Raw genomic sequence first — 20,424 nt, 5'->3', positions numbered from 1 at the left:
TCTTTGTCACTGGCTGGTAATTGCTTGACCAGTAAGGAAATCTTTTGTATCTTTGAGAGGCATCAGGTACTTTGCGTACTGATTAGGACATTTTTTCTTATCTGCTGGGAAGACTAAACGGGATCTTCAAATGGAATTTTCATTATAATTGGTAGTCAGTAAAATAGAATCATATTTCATGTAGTCTTAACTTGCATGCATTGGCTGATGTATCTCTGCATTGCCATGGACCACTGGTGGAAGATTCACAGAAAGCAAAGCCCCATTGTTAGTGAGGGAGCCTTTTCCTTAACTGGAATCTGAGGGGCTTTAGACTCTATAATAGATGTTTAGAGCTGCAAACAATCTGTCTGTCCTTTAGATAACAGGTCTGTTTATTTTTTTTTAAATATTTTTTATTCTGTCTTTATTCAACAATAAATTTATTTCACTGTCAGTATCCAAAACTCACTTTCACTACTTGTGTTCCTAGGGAAAAGAGTTCTCAGAAGTCTGGTTAGTGGGGTTTGGGTTTCCAAAGTCTGATCTGATTTCTTCTTCTTGAACAAAAAAAGCCTTAGTGGTGAACTCAGAAACTTTTTCAGAGTGGGAAAAACTTCAGTGAATGCTTCTGTCTAGCCATGATTCTCATTCCTTCCTTTGTTTTAAACAGGTGTATCTATGTCCTCACTGAGCTCTGAGAGTGACTATGCCATCCCTCCTGATGCCTATTCCTTGGATGATGACTATTCAGAGCCAGAACATAAGCTACAGCGAACATCTTCCTATTCCACTGATGGTGGAATCTGCACTGTAAGTCTCACTACATTACAGTTGTAAAGGAATGCAAACAGAGCCTTGGCCTTGAAAAAGCATAACTACAATATATTGAGTTATCCCCTGCAGGTGCTCTGACAGACTGGGCTGTTGGTCCAGCTGATAGGTATCAAAAGACACTATCTGATGTTTCAGAAGAAGGTGCAATTTCTCTTATGTGGTTAGATTAAAGTATGTGCCTCAAGGGCTGTATTCTTTTCTGATGGCCTGTATTGATTTCCTGTAGTCATATTCTACTTTAATGATGGCCTTACACTTTTGGGACAAAACAAGTTTGGAAATTCAGAGGAAGGAATGAGACAGGATATAATATTTTGGCCTAGAAAAAAACCTCAAACACGGGTAGCATTAAATTCTGTACTCTTGAATGTGAGAGATCAAGCAGAGAAGGAACAGGAGTCTAATCATGGCATAGAGACAGCCTTCACTTTTGTTTGGAAAATCAGTGCTTTGGTAGGAGGACAAGTAAGTTTACAATGCATCAAACAACCAGTGAAATTATCTTCAGATGCTTTCTTTACTAAAGCAACACAAAGTGGTATTTGCAGCTACACAGATAGTTAAGGGCTCTCTCCAAGCTGAGCAGAGAGCACTGACCTTTGATGGCTGCTACTAAACAAAGCAGAAAATGATGGAGATGCAGAAAACATCTGGGCTTGACTTCAGCACACTTTCATTTGTATTTTGAGAGGTGCAGGATAATCTCCTCTCCACTTTGTTTTTTTCCCTCCAGGAACCCATGGAGAAATCAGGTTACTTGCTCAAAATGGGCAGCCAGGTAAAGATGTGGAAGAGACGATGGTTTGTTCTTAGAAACAGACAAATCATGTACTACAAGTCTCCGGTAAGTCACTGGGATACATTTACTATTCTCTGGAGGCACAGAGAAATACTCATCAGTCAGTACATGGGGTTCTGAGGAAAACTACAGCTTCCATGGGAAAGAAAGCTAGATTCTTTCATTTTTCACCCTGCTGCATGGACATGGAAATACTAGAAAACTAGGGTAAAATTGAAAATATTGTCATGCGGACAATATTTGTATGTATGATAAAATACTGCTATTGTTTGCCTTCATTATTCTGCTGTATTTAGCTACATTACAGAGAATTATACTTAGGGATGTTCACCTTCCACAATTTTTTCTTCTGGACAGTAATTTCCTCCATACCTGCATAATTGCACAGTACTTCTGTGTTTATACACATATTTGCTTACAAGTCAAGAATATTGAGAAAATTGATTTTCAACTTTTTCATTTTCTCAGTTGTCATATTCTAACAAGAAAAAATACATCCTAGGGCACAGGACATCTTTATTTCTGACACTGGGTTTATCCATCAGAATGCACAAGCAGATTGTACATATATATTATATTCATATATATATATACACCATATTCATATATATATATATATATATAATTTCATAAATACTTAGAATTTAGACTGTTGTTGGAAGTGATTTCTGGAAGACCCTAGTCCAACTAACACATTGAAGAAGGACTGTCATCAGCTGTAGATGGTTTTGTCTAGCCCAGTCTTGAAAACTTCTAAAGGTGGAAATTCAGCCACCATCTTGGTACGTGTTTGGTACTGTATTGCCTTCCCAGTGAGAAAGACTTTAGCCTGTTGGTGGTTTGGATTTTTTTCCTAATGTCCAATTCGAACTTCATAAGACAGTATTTGTCACCATTACCCTTGTTATATTGTCTGCCACTACTGAGGAGACTTGCTTCATCGTTGCAGTGGGATCACACTGTCTCATAGTCAACCTGGCAGGCTTCAGCTGTCCTTTCCATCTCATGAATGCAGACTCCGACCTGCACATGCATATTATGCTCTGTATAAGTACTCTAAGATCCATCTGAGGTTTCCTGCTGAAAAAACTGCTTTTCTTTCCTCAGAGCGATGTTATCCGCAAGCCACAAGGGCAGATGGAGCTGAATTCCTCATGCCAAATTGTCAGAGGTGAAGGGTCCCAAACATTCCAGGTAGGCATTGCTTTTTATCCTGCAGATAACCATACACACTCAGTGGCTGTGTGAGATAGTACCTAGGATCTCCTCTTTTTGAAAAACTCTTACAAGATCTCTAGCATGATTTTACATGCCTGGAGGATCTGAAGAAACATCTGAAGTGTTGGATTCCTACTTTTGAAGTACTAGAAGTTAGCCCATCAGTGGATTCAGTTTCACATCATTATGTTAGGGGACTTTATTATAAAGACAGCATTGAAGTTTCTCTCATACTCTGAAAGGCACATGGCCTGACCTGTGAGCTACCTTCTGCTCTTGTGGAATTGAAGTTGCTAAGACTTAATGCTGTTAAATTCATTGCATCTTTCCTTTCAGAGTCACAAGGTAGTGAATGCAGAATGCAATACAAAGTGAAGGCAGCAAAAACCCCACATTTATGTACACACCTTTAAAGTGAAAAATTAGCAGCAGCACTGAGAAACAAGAAAAGATGAGAGAGGACATAAAGCCTCAATATCCAAGAGAAACAGCAAGAGAGTCCATGAGAATTTGATTGATTTGAGTTTCATTTCTTTCACTTGGGCTTTGAGGATGAGCACCTTTTTTCTTACCCTCAAAAAATCCCTCCCGAATGACCAAAAAAAAAAATCTCTATGGGATAAAGAAACTCAGCAGCTGAAGAAAAGATTTGTAGGTGTGCAGATTTATATTTTCTCACTCCTTTTCCTTCCAGCTTGTGACAGAAAAGAGGACCTACTTCCTGACAGCAGACTCACCCAACATCCTAGAGGAATGGATTCATGTCCTACAGAGTATCCTGAGAGTGCAAGTGACCAGTCCTGTTGGTGTTCCTCACGGTGATGATAAACCTACTGTGAAAGGTTGGCTAACCAAGGTAAAATAATATTTCGTACTTTATTCAGTTTAGATCGGCATTGACAGTGTACCAGCTTCTTGGTTTGTACAGTAAATGTGAGCAAGAAATTAGTATTTCAATACTCCCTATAAGAGTAGGGAAAGAAAGAAAAGTGTCAGTAGATTTCTGCATTTCAAAGCAAAACATCTATATAAATGATAAGGAATGAGACAAACAAGGCTGCTGAAAGATACCGACTTTGTCAAATAGTAAGTAATAACAAATATCTAGCTTGTGTATGCTTTTCTTCAACAGAATTCATAGCATATCACAGCAAAAAAATCAGGGAACTGTTAAATGTTACATTTAGTTGGTCTGTAACTTGGAGAGTTCCAAGGAAATGGCTTGTATAGTTCTAGGTTAGCATTTATTCCAGTCATAACAGACTGCATGTACATTAGTGCAAAGTACAAAGGCTGAGAATTCTTATGCTTTATACCATTTCCATAGATTAGTTTTGCATTGCAAGTTACTATGAATATTTTAATATATTTCTGATTAGCTTCTAAGATGACTAAAGACAACCTGCATCTGAAAGTTGGTTGTCTGCAGCACAGGTTGTTCCCCACACTACAGGTTGACTGGTCTTTTCCTGGTGAGATGAACTGATTTGGTTTTATAATTTTAAATAGGTGATTCTTCATATTGTATCTCAGAATACAGAAATTCTTCATATTGTATTTCAGAAATGATAAATTGTGAATGAGTAAAATACTTCACAAAATCTTAGACCCATTTCCATAAGCACCTATGTCCCATCTACTTAGATTTACTTTCCTGCTTTTGGAAGTGGTGCCCTGTATGTTTTGAGAGAAGCTTTATATTAGCATAAGACAAATAACATATGCAAGGTTTTAAGGGAGAGTTGAATTGGAAGTTGAAATTCTAGAAAATTGTTCCAGCAACACTGCTGATGTTAAAAGCCTGTATTTCTTTGTCCTCCTTACAGGTCAAGCATGGTCACTCTAAGCTGGTCTGGTGTGCACTGATTGGAAAAACTTTCTACTACTATCGAAATCATGAAGATAAAGTAATTCCTTTTTCCCTTTTTATTTCTGAACTCTCTTTCCACATTTCTCATGAATCTTTCTTTCCTTTTGCTGCTTCTGTGTCTCATGCTTCAAGCTCTTCCTTGGTTGTACTTTTCCTCTTCTAACAGCATCTGTTCCACAAAGAGAATCAATATTTTCTCTGATTTTACTTTTTTTTTAAACTAGAATGACAGCAGACTTAAAAGGCAAGTGATTGAACTTTCTCATATCACTTTATATCTTGTTTCTCACTTTCTCCATTTGGTCTTGTCAAGCCTTTAGAGCAGACTTTAATACAGCAGCTGATATATCTGCATGCTGTCATGAAAATTAATAGCAACAATATGGGAAAAGGGGGGTCATTTAGTTAGTAGAATGTCCTTCTATTTCTGGAAGCTTGGGCCAATAGTACATTGCTTTGTCCTGGTGATCTCAAAACCCAAGTTTTAGAATATCAAGAAATACTGTTCATATTTGGGATTGACCTCCAGAGTTAGCACAGCAGATATCTTCTCTTTATCTTAATCTACTTACTTATGTAATTTTAGAAGTACTAATTTTCCATCAGCAAGCAGAAAGTCTGACCAGGATCAGAAAACAGTGGCTCAAGATACTGAGTGACATCAAGTGTAATGGGAAGAAAACAGTACCTTATGGGAAAAGCCATCTTTTTATTTGCATATTCTCATTCTGACCTGTAGATGCTCTCCCAAGAAAAATAATAAAAGTAGTGGCATACTTTCTAAGTGTCACACTTTATGAAAGAGAAGAGATTCTATAGAAATGCAAGATTACATTAGCTAAACACCAAATTTATTATTTATTCCTTACATTTTACAGAACTGCCAACATTTTGATGTGGCTTTTCTTTCCCAGTATTCCCTGCCTATACTGGAAGATTAGCTACCCTTATCTAACTCACTTCTGCTCTAGCTACACTTATCTAACTCACTTCTGCTCCTTATAGTGTCCCCTAGGGCATCTGCCTATGCGTGAGTCCAAAGTGGAAGAAGTAGACCGTTCCTGTGACTCTGATGAGGATTATGAAGCCACTGGTGGAGGATTTCTCTCATCCCACTGTACACTGGTGATTCACCCAAAGGACCAGAGTCCCACATACTTACTCATCCGCACCAAACAGGAGAAGGTATAAAAGACAGTCCTTTTTTTGGAGAGAAAAGTCTGTTTGGTAATAGTGAACAAAAGGGGCATACAGGCTGAACCTATTTGTAGAAAAGAGGTCTGAATTGACCCACACTGTTCTCATCTTTATGCCTAGAATACCTGGCTGTACCATCTGACCGTTGCAGCTGGTAGCAGAAATGCCACAGTGGGCACATCATATGAGCAACTCATTGGAAAACTACTGGATGCAGAGGGAGACCCTAGTAAGTAGAAACCACAAACTCTTCCATGGTAGCAAAGTATTAAGAAGAGTAATTTCAACTTTCAGTTTTAATCCAGCCAAAGGTGAGGGAAGGGGATTTCAGTAGTACATCATATTATATAATGTCCTTCTCCCCTAGTTCCCAGACAAGTCCATCTCATTGTCACATCATTTATCAAAGCCTCTGAAATGTATGTAATGTTAATTCAAATGAACATAAAGAACTGGAGGGTTTTTTTTTTCTTGGTTTTGTTGGTCTTGATTTTCCTTTCCAGGGAATCTTGACCATACAAACACATGCTCTTTCCTCTAAATACACTCACACACAATTACCTTCACATCTGTTTGTCTGCATGTATAAACCTTTACACATACATCCATGTTTGTGTGTTCCTCCTCATCTTTGATACATGCTCATGCACGTATATTTATGCACCATGTTCTCAAATATGTATAAACCTATGCATTTGTACTTAATCCTCTTTTCCTGCACACTCACATATTCCTGGACCTATATGTGAACCTTGCTTACTGTTGAACAGTGCCTTGCACTAAAAAAGAACAACACCAGCAGGCAGCTGCCCTGGCAGAGTTTGTGTCTCTGGTTTGAACACACAGCTGAACAGCTTCTTACCAGAAGAGCTGATGAGAAGATCTGACGTAGCACAGTGGAGGATGGCAATACTTTCTGCTGATGGCTAATGCTGCCAGCGACTCCTTATCTATGGCAGGCTTTGCTGAAAGCAGTGAAGTGTCACCAAATAACATGGCCTAGTGCAGTGCTGCTTCCTTGGGTGCTCTGCCGTTTCAGCAAGGCTCCTCGTCAACATCGGCCCTGTTGTCTTTCTTCTGTTTCTGACACTGCATGTTTTTGCCCATCTCCTACCTCAGATTCTCCTCTGTGGAAACATCCTATGTTGTGCTACAGTAAAGACGGGTTGCACACATCCCTCACCACTCTGCCATCAGAGGCTCTGCAGACTGAAGCTCTGAAACTTTTTAAGGTACTTAAAGGGACATTGCATGATTTTCAGTTATTTGGCTCTGTTGTTGGGGCAACAACAGTATTTGGTCATGTTTTCACATTTACTGTTGCTATTGGTTGTTTTAGACAAGCCTGCTGGGTTATTTAATTACAATAGGATAGTTGAATATTAGGTGTCATTCATTCTTTGGAGGTTTAATTTTTTTTGTGCGTAATCTGGGTTTAGGAGTACTGTCCCCCACAAACTTTATCCTTCAGAGTTAGCTTTATCTTCCTCTTTCCTCTCCAGTAGTTGAATTGAAGGAAATAGAAACAGTTTACTGGCAAACTCAGTAAGACCAGTGGTGGAGCCACTGGAGATTGCATTTTTGCACTCTACAAGTATAAGATCAGCAGTAGGACTGGACAGTGTGAGCAAGGTAAAGCACAGGCATGGAAAGCAGAAAGCACATTTTCCCCTTGATTCTCTTGCTGACTTGTAAGTTCTTCAGACTGGGGGAAGTTGAGTGAATTTTCTAGTTGCCATAACTGAAGAGGTAGGAATAGGAATTAAGTATTGATTCTCCTTCCTCCTCTCAAGGTTATTTATTAAATTGTCTGTAACGCGTCTGAAGAACCTGGCCTGGAAAGTACCAGAGAAGAGTTGCTGTATTCCTGGCATTGAGTAACTTCCATTCTTTTACAGTCCTGTCAGCTGTTCATCAACGTTCCCGTGGAGGCATCCTCTATTGATTACCACGTGTCGCTTGCCCAGACGGCACTGCAGGTCTGCTTGACCCATACTGAGCTGCAGAATGAAATTTACTGTCAACTTGTTAAACAGACCAGCTGCCGACAACCCCAGAACCACTCAGTCATTCAGGTCAGCTCCTCTTCTGTTACTTCCACTCTGCAAATACTGCTATTTAATTCCTTGTTTTTAATAATTAGCAATGGGACTGGTTCTCACAAAATTGTGCTAGCGCTAAAGGTGTGCTAGAGGAAGGAGAATCTCAGCATTGGTGTGCACAGAAAAACACTAAGAATGTAACCATGTGCAAAATAAGTTTTAGTTTAAATGTAACCATTTACCAGTTGCAAATGGTCTGTTCAGACCATATTCAGAATCAAAATTCATAGCTTGTGTTGGCTAGCTATAACTGTCACATGGTATTAATTTTGTCTTCCATTTTAGATAATCAACAGAACACAAATCGTGAATATTACTATTAAGCATGAAATCTGAATTTTGCACTATAATTACTGGATAAATTAAATAAATAAGTTACAGTATGAACGGGCATACTCATTTATAATATTCCCAGCTCAAATGAGAAATTAATATCAGGTTAAAGAATAATGGGTCTAATTTGAAGCAAAATACAAAACAAGGATGATATCCAGTTTTATGTTCACAGTGCTGGCAACTCCTTGCTTTATGTGCTCCTCTATTCCTGCCTCAACATCACTTCCTCTGGTACATCAAACAGCACTTGCAGCGACATGCAGACCCCAGGTAAGGACTGCAACAGCATTTTCTTCTGCTAAGCCGACTGCCTTTTGCATCCACAACAAATAAAGAGGGAAGCATTTGTAACACACACCTGCAAAAACATGTTGAGAGAGAGGACAGGTTTCCAGTGGTATAAAGCTGTGTCCCTTCAGTCATTCACATTAATTTGTCACTTAGACTAAGCTAGTTCACAAAACAGAGTGACCTATATTTGCAAAAGAACTTTTTGCAGATATAACTGGAGCTACATAGGGACATGTTTTCCTAATGCAGCAACTTTCTTTTATTGATAAAAGACAGATCAAAGTAATTATTTAGAATGAATTATTCAAATATTAGGTGATAACATTCTGCTGTCAGGTTAGCAGGCATACTGACAGAACAAAAGTGAGGCAGAAGACATCTCAGGAAACTGTAAAAAGTTAGGAAAAACTAACAAAACTGAAATAAATGTTTTCTGTTGCCATTTTCCCTTGAAAGAAAACAGTACTAGATCTACAGTAAGGGCAGTAACTTTTTCTCCATTGTTCATGCTGTGCTCTTAGTTTGTTTCCGTGCTGATCTCATCTTCAACATATCTCACTGTGTCCTTAGGGGGAAGGTCACAGATAGAGATGTCTAGTTGTCTGTTGCAACAATATACTCTTGTTAAGTCATAGGTAAAAGAGTTGTTTCCTTTCAAACAAATATTCATATTCTAATAATAATTCTAAGTCTGCCTTGGAACTCAAGCCACAAGTTTCCTGGCACTGCAGAGAAATCTGTGTCCTCCTATCAAGTCTTTTTTATTTTCTTATATGCTGCCTCACATTTGCAGTTTCTTCTCAAAAGTGAAAATATGGATATCGGGCTCTCCTCAATGTTCAGGTTCTCTCTCTGTTTGCTAAGACAACATGTTAGGGATCTTTTGTGTAGGATTAGAAACCATCTCTTCAAACCTGTGTGCATTACCAGCTCCCAGACTGGCCCATTCAATCCAGTAGTGAAGCTGCTGTGGGGGACTATTGAATTTCATAAGGATGTGCTGGGCTCTGTGAAACTGATCCATTTAATCAGTTTCAAACATTACTATGCTGATGGTCTACCAGGTTCTTAGCCCAAAAGTACCTTTATCAACAAATATCCTCTAAGCAGAAGCAAAGAGGAAATTTATTTACACAGTCCAGCTATGAAACAAGTATTAGGGCTAGAAAAAAACCCAGAAATTATATGAAAACGTGTCTATATTCATCTGTAGTTTACATTAGATTTAGAGCAGTTGCTAAGTATGACTCAGCTTGGTTCCTTCTGCCTACATCTAGGAATACATATGTCTCTTTGGCTGTTTCTTGACTAGTTAAATAGATATACTTTCCGTTTCACACAGCAAAGCAAGATACTCGAGTGTTTACACTGCATAATGTCTACGGTCTAGACTTATACTAGATCTTAATTCTAGGTATTGTTTTTCATGAAAGGTGACCTTAGAGTATATCCAGTCTCTTAAAGAGGAAGCAAAGTGGGGCAGAGTTCTAGGTGAGAAGACAACAGGGCTCAGGAGCATTTGGAAGCCAGACACAACAGGTTCTTGTTGAAGCAAGATTCTCTATTTGAAAATTGTCCAAACGTATTACTGGGGAGGTAAGCAATACATTGCTACAGTGAAAAGCCAGAACTCCTGACTTCCATGTTGCTTGCAGGGATTTAACCAGAGGTTTAATCATGTACTGAGCTGCTAAGGGCATCTTGAATGGGATTAGTTTCCCCCGCAAAGTAATAGCACGATTATAAATCTATATAAGTCCTTCCATTTCAAAACTTATTCAGTGTATACATTCTTAACATTTTTTAAAAGGTATAATTGATCGTTCCTGCTTGGCTTTAGAGACACATTTTTTTGGTGCTGTTCAATGGTGCACTCTCTTTAGTAGGCAGTAAACTATACCTATCCTTTATTGAACTATCAACAAATCTAAGCTTGCTTTGAATCTCTGTCAAGTCTCTTGACTGGCAGATAGGGTTAATACATGGAACTTATAATTTGTATAACCGTGTAAATTGATAAATACAACTTGTGTAATCCTGTGAGACTAATGCATTACAATCTATTATTAATATTTACCAGGATTTGATATAATAGTAACTAAATTCCACTGGCATGACAGCGAGTTTGAGGGTGAACAAGTCTTGGCTTAACGGATACTATGGTGGCAGTAGGGTACAGAAGAGAATATTCCTATACTATGTCCAGTCCACCTAGAAGTAGGGAATGCTCTTGTCCTTCCTGGAGAGTCCATTGTCTACCTTAATTTTACAGGTCCTTGGAGCTCAGGTTTGTGTTGTAGCTTTTCACTTGAGCTTTTAGTCTGTTGAGATGAACAATGCACCTGCACAGAGATGTATCTTTGCTTGAGAAAAAGCCTGAGGGAGGAATGCTTTGTCATGACACGGGAAATTGAAGAGAACATGGCACTTAAGCATGTTGGTGTTTTTCTCCACCTCTTCACCTAGGAGTGAAATAGGCAAGTATGCCATCTACTGCCAGAGATCAGTAGACCGCACGGTGCAGGCTGGAGAGCGGGAAGCCAAGCCCTCCCGGATGGAGATTGTGTCCATCCTGCTAAGAAATCCCTACCACCACTCACTCCCCTTCAGCATCCCAGTGCACTTCATGAATGGAACCTACCAGGTGAGCCACCACAGCTGCCCTTCTTATGGGCACTAGAGGACTGCACCATAACCTGCCTCCATCATATGGGTGGAACCATGGTAATTACACATATCAGATATTGGGAGATAGACATTACTTCTCCTCCTTGTCATTTTAGCTGTTTTCCCTGAGAAAATGTAAGGAATCCAGCCCCAGCTCTACAGGTCTTAGGAAGAAAAGATAGCTGAGGAAAATGGACAGATGTCAAAAGTGTCTCAATATGGGAAAGAATGCGGTGTGAAGGGAGACAATAGTGCTGTCACTGGAGCTGGCAGTTAATCCTGAGACATTAATCTGTAGAAAACCTGCCTTCGTTAGTTGTGATACCCATCAGTGTCATGTTTCTTGACTTTTTCTTGTATCCTCAGTTAATTCCTCTTTCATTGCAGGTTATAGGTTTTGATGGTTCTTCAACAGTTGATGAATTCATCCAGCGACTCAACCAGGAGACAGGAATGAGGAAGCCATCCCACATGGGATTTTCTCTCTTCACAGATGATCCTTCTGGCAGGAATCTGGAACATTGTTTGCAGGGCAACATGAAGGTATTTATTTTTCCCCTCCGCTACCTTCAGTATACATCTTTGAAGAATTGCTGAATGGTTAATAAACTGCTAAATAGCTAATAATTTTTTCTTAATGAATCAAGATCAAATAAAGTTGGATATCGTCTATCTGGATTAATATTCACAGATGAGATACTAATTCCTGCACTTGGGTCACAACAACCCCATGCAACCCTACAGGAAGAGTGGCTTGGAAAGCCGCCCAGGGGAAAAGGGTCTGGGGGTCTTGGTCAATGGCCAGCTGAACATGAGCCAGCAGTGTGCTCAGGTGGCCAAGAAGGCCAGCGGCATCCTGGCCTGTATCATAAATAGTGTGGCCAGCAGGACCAGGGAAGAGATTATTCTTGTGTACTTGGCACTGGTGAGGCTGCACCTCAAGTACTCTGCTCAGTTTTGGGCCCCTCATTACAAGAAAGACATTGAAGTGCTGGACTGTGTCCAGAGAAGGGCAATGGAGCTGGTGAAGGGTCTGGAGGGTAAGTCATATGACAAGTGGCTGAGGGAGCTGTGGTCATTTAGCCTGGAGAAAAGAAGGTTTAAGGGGGGACCTTATTGCTCTCTACAACTACCTCAAAGGAGACTGTAGGGAGGTGGGGGATGGTCTCTTTTCCCAAGTAACAAGTGACAGGATGAAGAAATGGCCTCAAGTTGCTCCAGGGGAGATTTAGATTGGCTATTAGGCAAAACTTCTCCGTGAAAGAGTTGTCAAGCATTGGAATAAGCTGCCCAGGCAAGTGGTGGTATTTGGAGGAATTTGAAAGACATGTAGATGTGGCACTTGGGGACATGGTTAAGTGATGGACTTGGCAGTGCTGGATTAATGGTTGGACTTGCAGATCTTAAAGGTCTTTTCCAATCTAAATGATTCGGTGACCCTATAATTAGCTCAGTCTAATCTGATAGACTTCTTAATACAAAGCAAGTTCTAATTTTAGGAGATGATAAATTGGTCAATTTTAAAAAAGTCTTTAACTCAGATTTTAGCACATATTAAAGTTTAATTTGTCTTGATGACAAAATTGAAATATGACTGAACTAGTCAGCATGAGCATGATATCACAACCGACATCAAATGTGACACTCTTAATTGAGACAAATTTATGTTAGGCTGTGAGTCTTTTGGCATGTCTACATAAATTCCATCTATTGGATTATGAAGTATCCCCTTGCTGTCTCCAGATAACTCAGGCTTTCACTGTTGATGAGTGTACTTAGCGCAGAAAGCTCTACTGAGTATGGCTTAAGAGTAGAGTGCCTCCGATCAAGGAAGAAGCAAAGCAGGATAAAGTATTAACATCTGTGTCTTTCATATGGAGATTTTTACCCATGCTGCAGCTGAATGACTGCCTTAATTGAGTAGGCCAGCCACCATGAATGAGACACATCAGATTTTGGTACAAATCTGGGAGAATAATTTGTCATACAGAATTGATGGAAGAATAGTTGTAGTGGCAACTTTGAATAGACTGATACCTCTATGGAACTTAAACAATCAGTGTTACACAGTGTAAAATCTCACATTAGGCAACAGAGGGAGAAGATACCAATAACTTTGAATTAGATGATTTGAAAAGGAAACTGCCACAGACAGTGCCAAATTATTTGGCAAAATAATTATTTGCTTTCATGGCCTGATATAGATCAGATAATCTGGAGCTTTGCTTGTAATTGGACCACCATCTAGAGAGATGAGGTATCAGAGTAAACAAAGGAGCTTGAGACAATCAAAGGCATTATTTATACTAGTTATTATTTACTTGCCAAGGCAATCTCAATAGCTTCTTAAGAGAGGTTTAGAGATCTGATTATGTATTTCATGTGGATTCTTATGTTCACATTCCTTTTATTGAGATGCCATCAAAAGAGAAGTAGGGGTCTTCATTAAACCACTTAGAAAAGGACTGGAATAACCAATAGGAGCTGAATGGAACTAAACAAATTAACCATGTTATTACTAAAAATATGTCTGAGTTACAAAGTTGGAATCCAGGACCAAAGTTTGGACATTTGCATCCAAGGGTTTGGTTTAGCCATGCGTGTAGACAGCTACTGTTCAGAGGATACATTAGTGCTTTAGTCTAGCTTGGGAGGGCACTTCTGAAGCAAACCTACCAATCATTCCTATTAACCACACTTTGACTCACATTAAGGAGTAACCTGAGAGCATGAAATTGATTCCTTTTATGTGAAATATGAACTGGAAGGTGTGACCCAAAATAGTAGTGAGGTTTCAGGTCACTTAATCAGACTAAAGCTAATCCAGTGGAAAATCCTGTAAAACTCATATAGTGTGGGCATAGAGATTTAGGAATGGGTGTTTCTCTGTGCGTATCTGCTCCTCCTGAGCTTTGCTATTTGCTAATGTAGACATAACCACAAGAGTTACTACCAGACCAGAATTCATTTAAACATGCCCCCCTGCACATTAGAGCTGGAGTTTTCAGTTGGAATGCTTTAATTTTTACATATTGTGTAACAGAAAAAAGTGTTTTGTCACTTTGGGCTGTGTTTATGCTGATGCAGTCTGTTTCTTTAATCTTCTGTGTTCAACAACACTTCATTCACTTACTTTCCCCTCAAGCCTTGGCTATACATCTCATCTCAGTTTGTGTCTCCTCTCTCCTTCATATTTTTTAAAGATCTGTGATGTCATTTCTAAATGGGAACAAGCCTTAAAAGAATTGCACCCTGGGAAATACGAAGGTGGCACAAGAATTGTGAAGTTGACCTATAAGAACAGGTACTGTTGTTTGTTAGGTGGCCTCACTAGTGCTGTTAATAAAATATTCTAGACCGCATATATCTCTGTAGATGACCAGTAAACTTATAGTATCATTAGTGCCAAAACTATTTTAGCTAAGATGCATTTAAAACCTACATGAGATGTGATGAATTTTGTGTGTTACATATACAAAACCTTATGGCCTAGAGGTAAAACCCAAAACACTTTGCAATAGCAGAATAGACTTAAAAAGAGTTAAGAACTGGCTCTAGTACAATAAGACATACCTGGACAATTTCATTTGCCTAGATCCTAAAACATAATTAAATAATGTGAGAGACCTAGAGGAAAAATCACTAGTGAAAACAAATATGCTGAAACTTGCAATTAAGTGAACAATCACAAAGATGAAAAAGATACAAGAACAATGTTCTAAATCACATGAGTTGTAGAAGAGACGTAGTAGCAGTGCCCAAACTTTATAAAGAAAGACATGTTAAAAGTTAGATGATGAAAGACGGTAGAGAAGCGAAGTACAAGACAAAGATCTAAATAAAAAACTGGAACAAGTTCATCACTTATAATACAGACAAGAATTCTGAATTACACTGAATCAAGAGCTGTACGAGAACAAGGAATGGCGTTCTGCATTTGAATCCTCTGTGCAGGCAAAACAAAGGCTACTCCAAAACTGAAAAGAGACAAAGTTCTGTACTGAACATATGAAGATTTTGTTGACTGTAATAGTGGAAACAAATTTCTGTCAACTTTGTTAGTTGGTATAATAGAGGTGGAAGCAGAAATTACTGCTTTTGACCTTGAAGGCAGTATTTGTTTCAGGCGTGAAACAAATATTATTTTGTTGGACTGGAATGTGCCCAGACTGGACGGCAAGGATGTTTTGATAAGGTATTTCCAAGGTTGGGCTGTTCTAACACCAAAGACTCTGATAAGAAATGTGTCAGGTCAATATGGTCCTAATGGTGGTGTTCATCTCAAAGTGACATAAAAATAAACAAACTGATCTACTGGAATTAATATCTCATGCAGTATTGTGGAATAGATAGCCATAGATGCAGCTTTAAATTAACATTTTAATTAGGTGGTATGCACTGTAAGTTGGCATGCATAAGGAATGGTTCTGGGAAGCATTCTCCAAACTGGTGTCTTAACCCCCATTAGTAATCTTGCTATATCACATCAAAAAAATTGCAAGTGTGGATGGAATAAAAAATAGTAGGAAACTTTGATGTACAAGCATGTTTCTTTAAGTTTTGAAATAAAGCCTGCTGAGTCTCTTATTTCCTGCTGAAGCAAAAAAATGGTCAAATCCAAGGTGGCAATTCTACAAGGCTGTCTTGTAGAAACTTATACATGTAGAGCAGAGGTAGTTCTCTTTTCTGTGATAAGCACAGAAGGCCATAACTTAAAGATCGCCTGTCTGTGCTTGATGGGGACCAATGGACACTGTGTTTAATAAGGGTTCACTGTCTAGAAGTGGTTGGCTTACAGAATTCAAAGAGCTTCCAAAGCTAGAAAGGCTGTTTCAAGCCTCCTTGCCCAAATTTTGCTCATAATGTAAGCATCTCAGCTTCCAAATCTGTCCAGTACCCCCTCAATAAAAAAAAGAATAACCCACTTTTATTTTGCCTCACCTTGATTAAAGTTCCCAGCTGTACTTTCAGTTCACTAAGTCTTTTTACCTTTACAATCATCTCTACTTTTTAGACTATATTTTCGGAGCCAGGCCAAAGGTGAGACAGACCGTGAGCGGTTGCTACTGGCCTTCCAAGTCAGCAATGAAATAGCCAATGGAAGGTTTCCTGTTAATAAGGAATTAGCTCTGGAAATGGTGGCTCTGATGGCTCAGGTGAGTATGGCTGTGGGCAGAAATCCTTTCTGTTGTCTTCCTTCAGCTGTACACTGAGTATCTTTGACTAAGCAGTTACCTTTTACATCAAAAGTGCTTCTTCTTACCACACATACAGAGATGCACCATGCCAAATACATTATACCAGTATACATATGTTAGAACACCTTTTGCTGTAGGGAAATTTGCTCTAGGAGTGCCTGTCCTTTACTTCTCAAGAAAAATATTGGAAAAAACAGCAAGGCTGGAATATCACCTAAACTGCCCCAATTAGTACCTTAGCAGAGATCTGGAAATAGTACCACTACTAGAATACCACTGCTAGAATTCCATTAAGAGTAAAAACTTTCCCTGTTGCACTGCCAATACCCTCTTACTCAGGATGAGCATGTTGTAGGATCCTCCATTAGACCTCCAGGTTTGCATTTAGCATTTTACCACAGAAAACACCCAATGTGGGTTGTGGCCATGATAAGCAGGATAATAATTTCTTACTGAGCTGAAACTGATTGTTGTATTTGTTGAAGCAGTGTAAACTGAGATGAATAACCTGGGCATGTGCTCCAAATATGCTGTTGTTTTAATTGGCCAGTTGAAATTAACCCCCAAAGCCTGGCAGTTATACAGATGTGTCTCCTTACAAGTATCTGGCTGAGATCTTGTTTCACTTTCTTAGATCAGTAAATAATTCCTTGGGCAGTCATGTCCTCAGTTGTTCTCTTTTGTATATATTTACTATGGTAAATCTGTAAACAAAATTCCCCAGCCTAACTATGTCTTTTTGCATGACTAATAAACACAGTAGTTATTGGTATGGGAATTCATGGAATGTTCTAGTGCATTAAAAACACCATAGTTCTGTTGCACTATAAATAATAATGTTGTCTTAGGTGGAATATGGGGATTTGGATCGATCAGGATCTTCAAGTCCTGGGGGAACATCACAATTAAAAATGCAGCATCTTCTCCATCAGGTCTTAGATAAATTCTACCCCAAACACTACAAGCAAAACATTGCTCCTGAACAGCTCAGGTAAATTGTTGGTTCTTCAAAACTTTGCACTGAAAATAGCTTTTACTTGCAAAATTCTGTCTTATATTTAAGTAGTTTCAAGGAGCCCTGTCAAGATTATTTGATGTAGAAACTTAAACAAAACTCAAGTGTCAGGAAAAGGTTCCCTTAAAAGAAAAACTAATACAAAAATAGCCAAATCACCAACTAATTTTCCCCTAGACAAGAAGTTTAGGTCTTTCACTTCCAAATTAGGCATCTCAGTTCCAACAAATTAACCTAAGCCTAGGATGAATTCTCTTCCTGAGTTTTTGTTTTACCCTTTCCCCAAGTGTCAATTGAATCCAGATGCCTAACATTTGCAATGAGTCATAGTGCCAGCACATATGAGTTGCTTCAGGCCATGCAGTAATTCTGGTAGGACATATTTTGGTAGGGCTTTTTGATGTTCTGACTTGGAAATTCTCACACACAATGCAGAGAGCTCAAGTACAGAATTCAGATGCTGCCACGGATCTCGGATTTTTCTGTTTTAAAGTGAGAGAATGGTTTTATTCCAGAACCTAAGCTACTTAGGAATGCAGTGGTGTAGCTAACACAGTTACCTCCTTTTGGGAGCAAATTCCATCTGCACGTAGCGAGGTAGCTGCCAAACCACCCTAGTGAGCCAAATCAAGAGTGAGTTAATATATATTGCCATTCCATATAGAGCATACTACAGCAAGGTATGAGGAAGGCAAGAGTGTAACTGGATATGAAGACAAGCTCTGCAGGGTTTTACTATAACACCTGACCCAGTGTTTGTAGTTACAGTTGTTTAATATATACACCAGTGAGCAACCCGTATGTGAGTAGGATTCCTGGGCATTACGGTATAACTAGTAATAAAATAATTATGGAAGTAGAAAAAATAAACTCATGTTGTACAATCCTTTTAACTGATAGTGCTAACAGCCTTGTCTGTAAGAGCTGTGTAGAAGAGCCCTTTTGGAGTAAAGAGGTACATCTATTAACTGTTATAATTTTACACACCTTTCCTTGGAAAACATTAGTAAATAATACTGTCTTGTATTTTGGATTCTGAAAGGCAACTGACAGACAGGCTGGCAATGAAGTGGATGGTGCTGCAGGGATGCTCTCCACCAGAATGCATTCGAATTTATTTGACGGTGGCCCGGAAATGGCCTCTCTTTGGAACCAAAATATTTGCTGCTAAGGTAACTGGACCACACCTTTTTCTGTTGCCAAGAGTGAACTACCTGAGCAGAAATATACCTACAGTCTCTGGGTTGAAAATGCTGCTACTTCAGGAAAGGAAAAAATTGAACAATACTCTGTTCTGAAGAAACAGCTCTGGTACCACATAGGTTGAAAAAGAAGGCAGGCAAGTATGTTCTAAACACTAGGGGTTGCTAGCGTTCAGTAAATAAATACTGAAGGTTCCGTGGCTGTGTCAGTTGATCGTGATACAGAGTACTACCTGTCCTTACAAACCTTGCCAAAGCTTGCTTAGGCAGGAATTTCCCTGGTCAGCACAGCTGCAGTGATAGTTTAAAAAATACTATTTACATACCACCGTGGGGGTGGAAGGGAAGAGTCCCCCATAAGTCACACCTGGCAGCTGATGCTAGCTATAAGGACAATGGGTATTTCAGTCCTGTTCTCTGCTTGACACAGAGCTGGATGCTTTCCTTGCCACATGAGAGAGGCAAACACTGCTAGTGTCCTGCTGCAGAAACAAAAGCTGAAGCATGTATTGGGTAAGCTGCCAGCCCACAGGCATCAGTAAGAGAGCAAAGAATATCTGGAGAGAATACTTCTCCCAGGAGCTTGTCCATCCCTCAGTCAGTCTCAGGCTAGAGCTCTGTACCTATCACCCTTGCCTGAACTGATGTCTTAGCACATGACGGCTGTCTGAGAAATCTTACTTTGGCATTAACTATCTTCCTCATCCCAGCAGAAACTTCCCCTGTTGAAAGCTTGAGCTAGGTCTTCTTCATGGTTACATATCTCTTGCTTTGAAGTCAAAGCTGCTGTAGTTATGGAATAAAGTCTAAGGATGAAATGGACCTCTTGAGTAAACACACAAAAAGTTTTTGAAAAGATAATTATTTCTACTGTCAGGAGTAAAAGCAGAGGTAGTTACTGGTATTTGAAGTTATGAATGCTGAAGGATCAGAATACAGAATAGTTCCACCCACAGTTTAAATAATGTTGGTATTTCTGACGATCAGCATATTTTATAACTTTTCAACAGTTAAGCAGCAAAGCCTATGGCAATAGCCATGTAATTGCTGATTCCTAGGAAAGATTTATGTCGTTAGCCATCACAACTCATCTTTAACAGATAATTGATGCACATTTGTCTGTAAGACTCTGTAAGAAATGAAATTGCATTGATGTGATGGTACTGGGTGCCCTGGTGTTACAGAAACCAACAGACCAACAGGAGCAGTATAAAAACGTGCAGAGCAGAGCTGCATTTTATTGCTCTGTCCTAGCATTTCCTTCCATTTTAACTACACTAATGGAATCTAATTAATCTCAAAGCCTTTGTTATCCCTGTATCTCTTGTGCTGCTACTCTGAAAATTGTATGTAAATCTGAAAATATTATTCCAAATTTTGAGAAAAGCCCTCTTAAAAATCAAACCAGGTCACACCAGTAAGCCTATAGGATTCTTTCTCATCATCACTTTATCCTTAGAATCCGACATTTATGTCAGAAACATCATTCTGTGGTCATCAAGAAATACCTGAATTAATAATTTTCTTTCTGTCTAGCCTATTTTGCCTTCCTCATTGGAAGACTGTCCAGTCTGGATAGCTGTGAATGAAGATGGTATCAGCATACTGGATTATAACACAATGGTATGTTGAGAAAAATACCCTGCCCCAGAAAGACATTCCCGAGTCCACTGAAAGTCACTAAAAGTTTGTCTTTAACTTCAAATGGATCCA

General features: G+C 39.2%; 1 protein-coding gene across 10 annotated transcripts in view; it reads left to right on the top strand.

Annotated features, from left to right (window-relative positions):
- Positions 1-20,424, top strand: part of PLEKHH1 (pleckstrin homology, MyTH4 and FERM domain containing H1) — a 57,149-nt gene that overhangs the window by 28,673 nt on the left and 8,052 nt on the right. For 9 of the 10 annotated variants that reach the window (XM_039388994.1, XM_027716990.2, XM_039388993.1 and 6 more), the window contains 17 exons: positions 653-792; positions 1,550-1,660; positions 2,723-2,809; positions 3,528-3,689; positions 4,660-4,740; positions 5,709-5,888; positions 6,021-6,129; positions 7,020-7,132; positions 7,799-7,975; positions 8,511-8,608; positions 11,096-11,273; positions 11,684-11,839; positions 14,500-14,600; positions 16,311-16,452; positions 17,343-17,485; positions 18,552-18,681; positions 20,248-20,334. In XM_039388994.1, the coding sequence (XP_039244928.1) occupies positions 653-792; positions 1,550-1,660; positions 2,723-2,809; positions 3,528-3,689; positions 4,660-4,740; positions 5,709-5,888; positions 6,021-6,129; positions 7,020-7,132; positions 7,799-7,975; positions 8,511-8,608; positions 11,096-11,273; positions 11,684-11,839; positions 14,500-14,600; positions 16,311-16,452; positions 17,343-17,485; positions 18,552-18,681; positions 20,248-20,334 (2,195 nt within the window). The remainder of the gene's footprint in view (positions 1-652; positions 793-1,549; positions 1,661-2,722; positions 2,810-3,527; positions 3,690-4,659; positions 4,741-5,708; positions 5,889-6,020; positions 6,130-7,019; positions 7,133-7,798; positions 7,976-8,510; positions 8,609-11,095; positions 11,274-11,683; positions 11,840-14,499; positions 14,601-16,310; positions 16,453-17,342; positions 17,486-18,551; positions 18,682-20,247; positions 20,335-20,424) is intronic. The other variant, XR_005566352.1, reaches the window with a different exon arrangement.

The sequence above is a fragment of the Pipra filicauda genome, unplaced genomic scaffold (genome assembly GCF_003945595.2).
Source record: "Pipra filicauda isolate LSUMZ 115617 unplaced genomic scaffold, ASM394559v2 scaffold6_size6359152_pilon, whole genome shotgun sequence".
Taxonomy (NCBI): Eukaryota; Metazoa; Chordata; class Aves; order Passeriformes; family Pipridae; genus Pipra; species Pipra filicauda.
The sequence above is the reverse complement of the archived record's forward strand: the minus strand, read 5'-3'. Positions and strand labels throughout refer to the sequence as shown.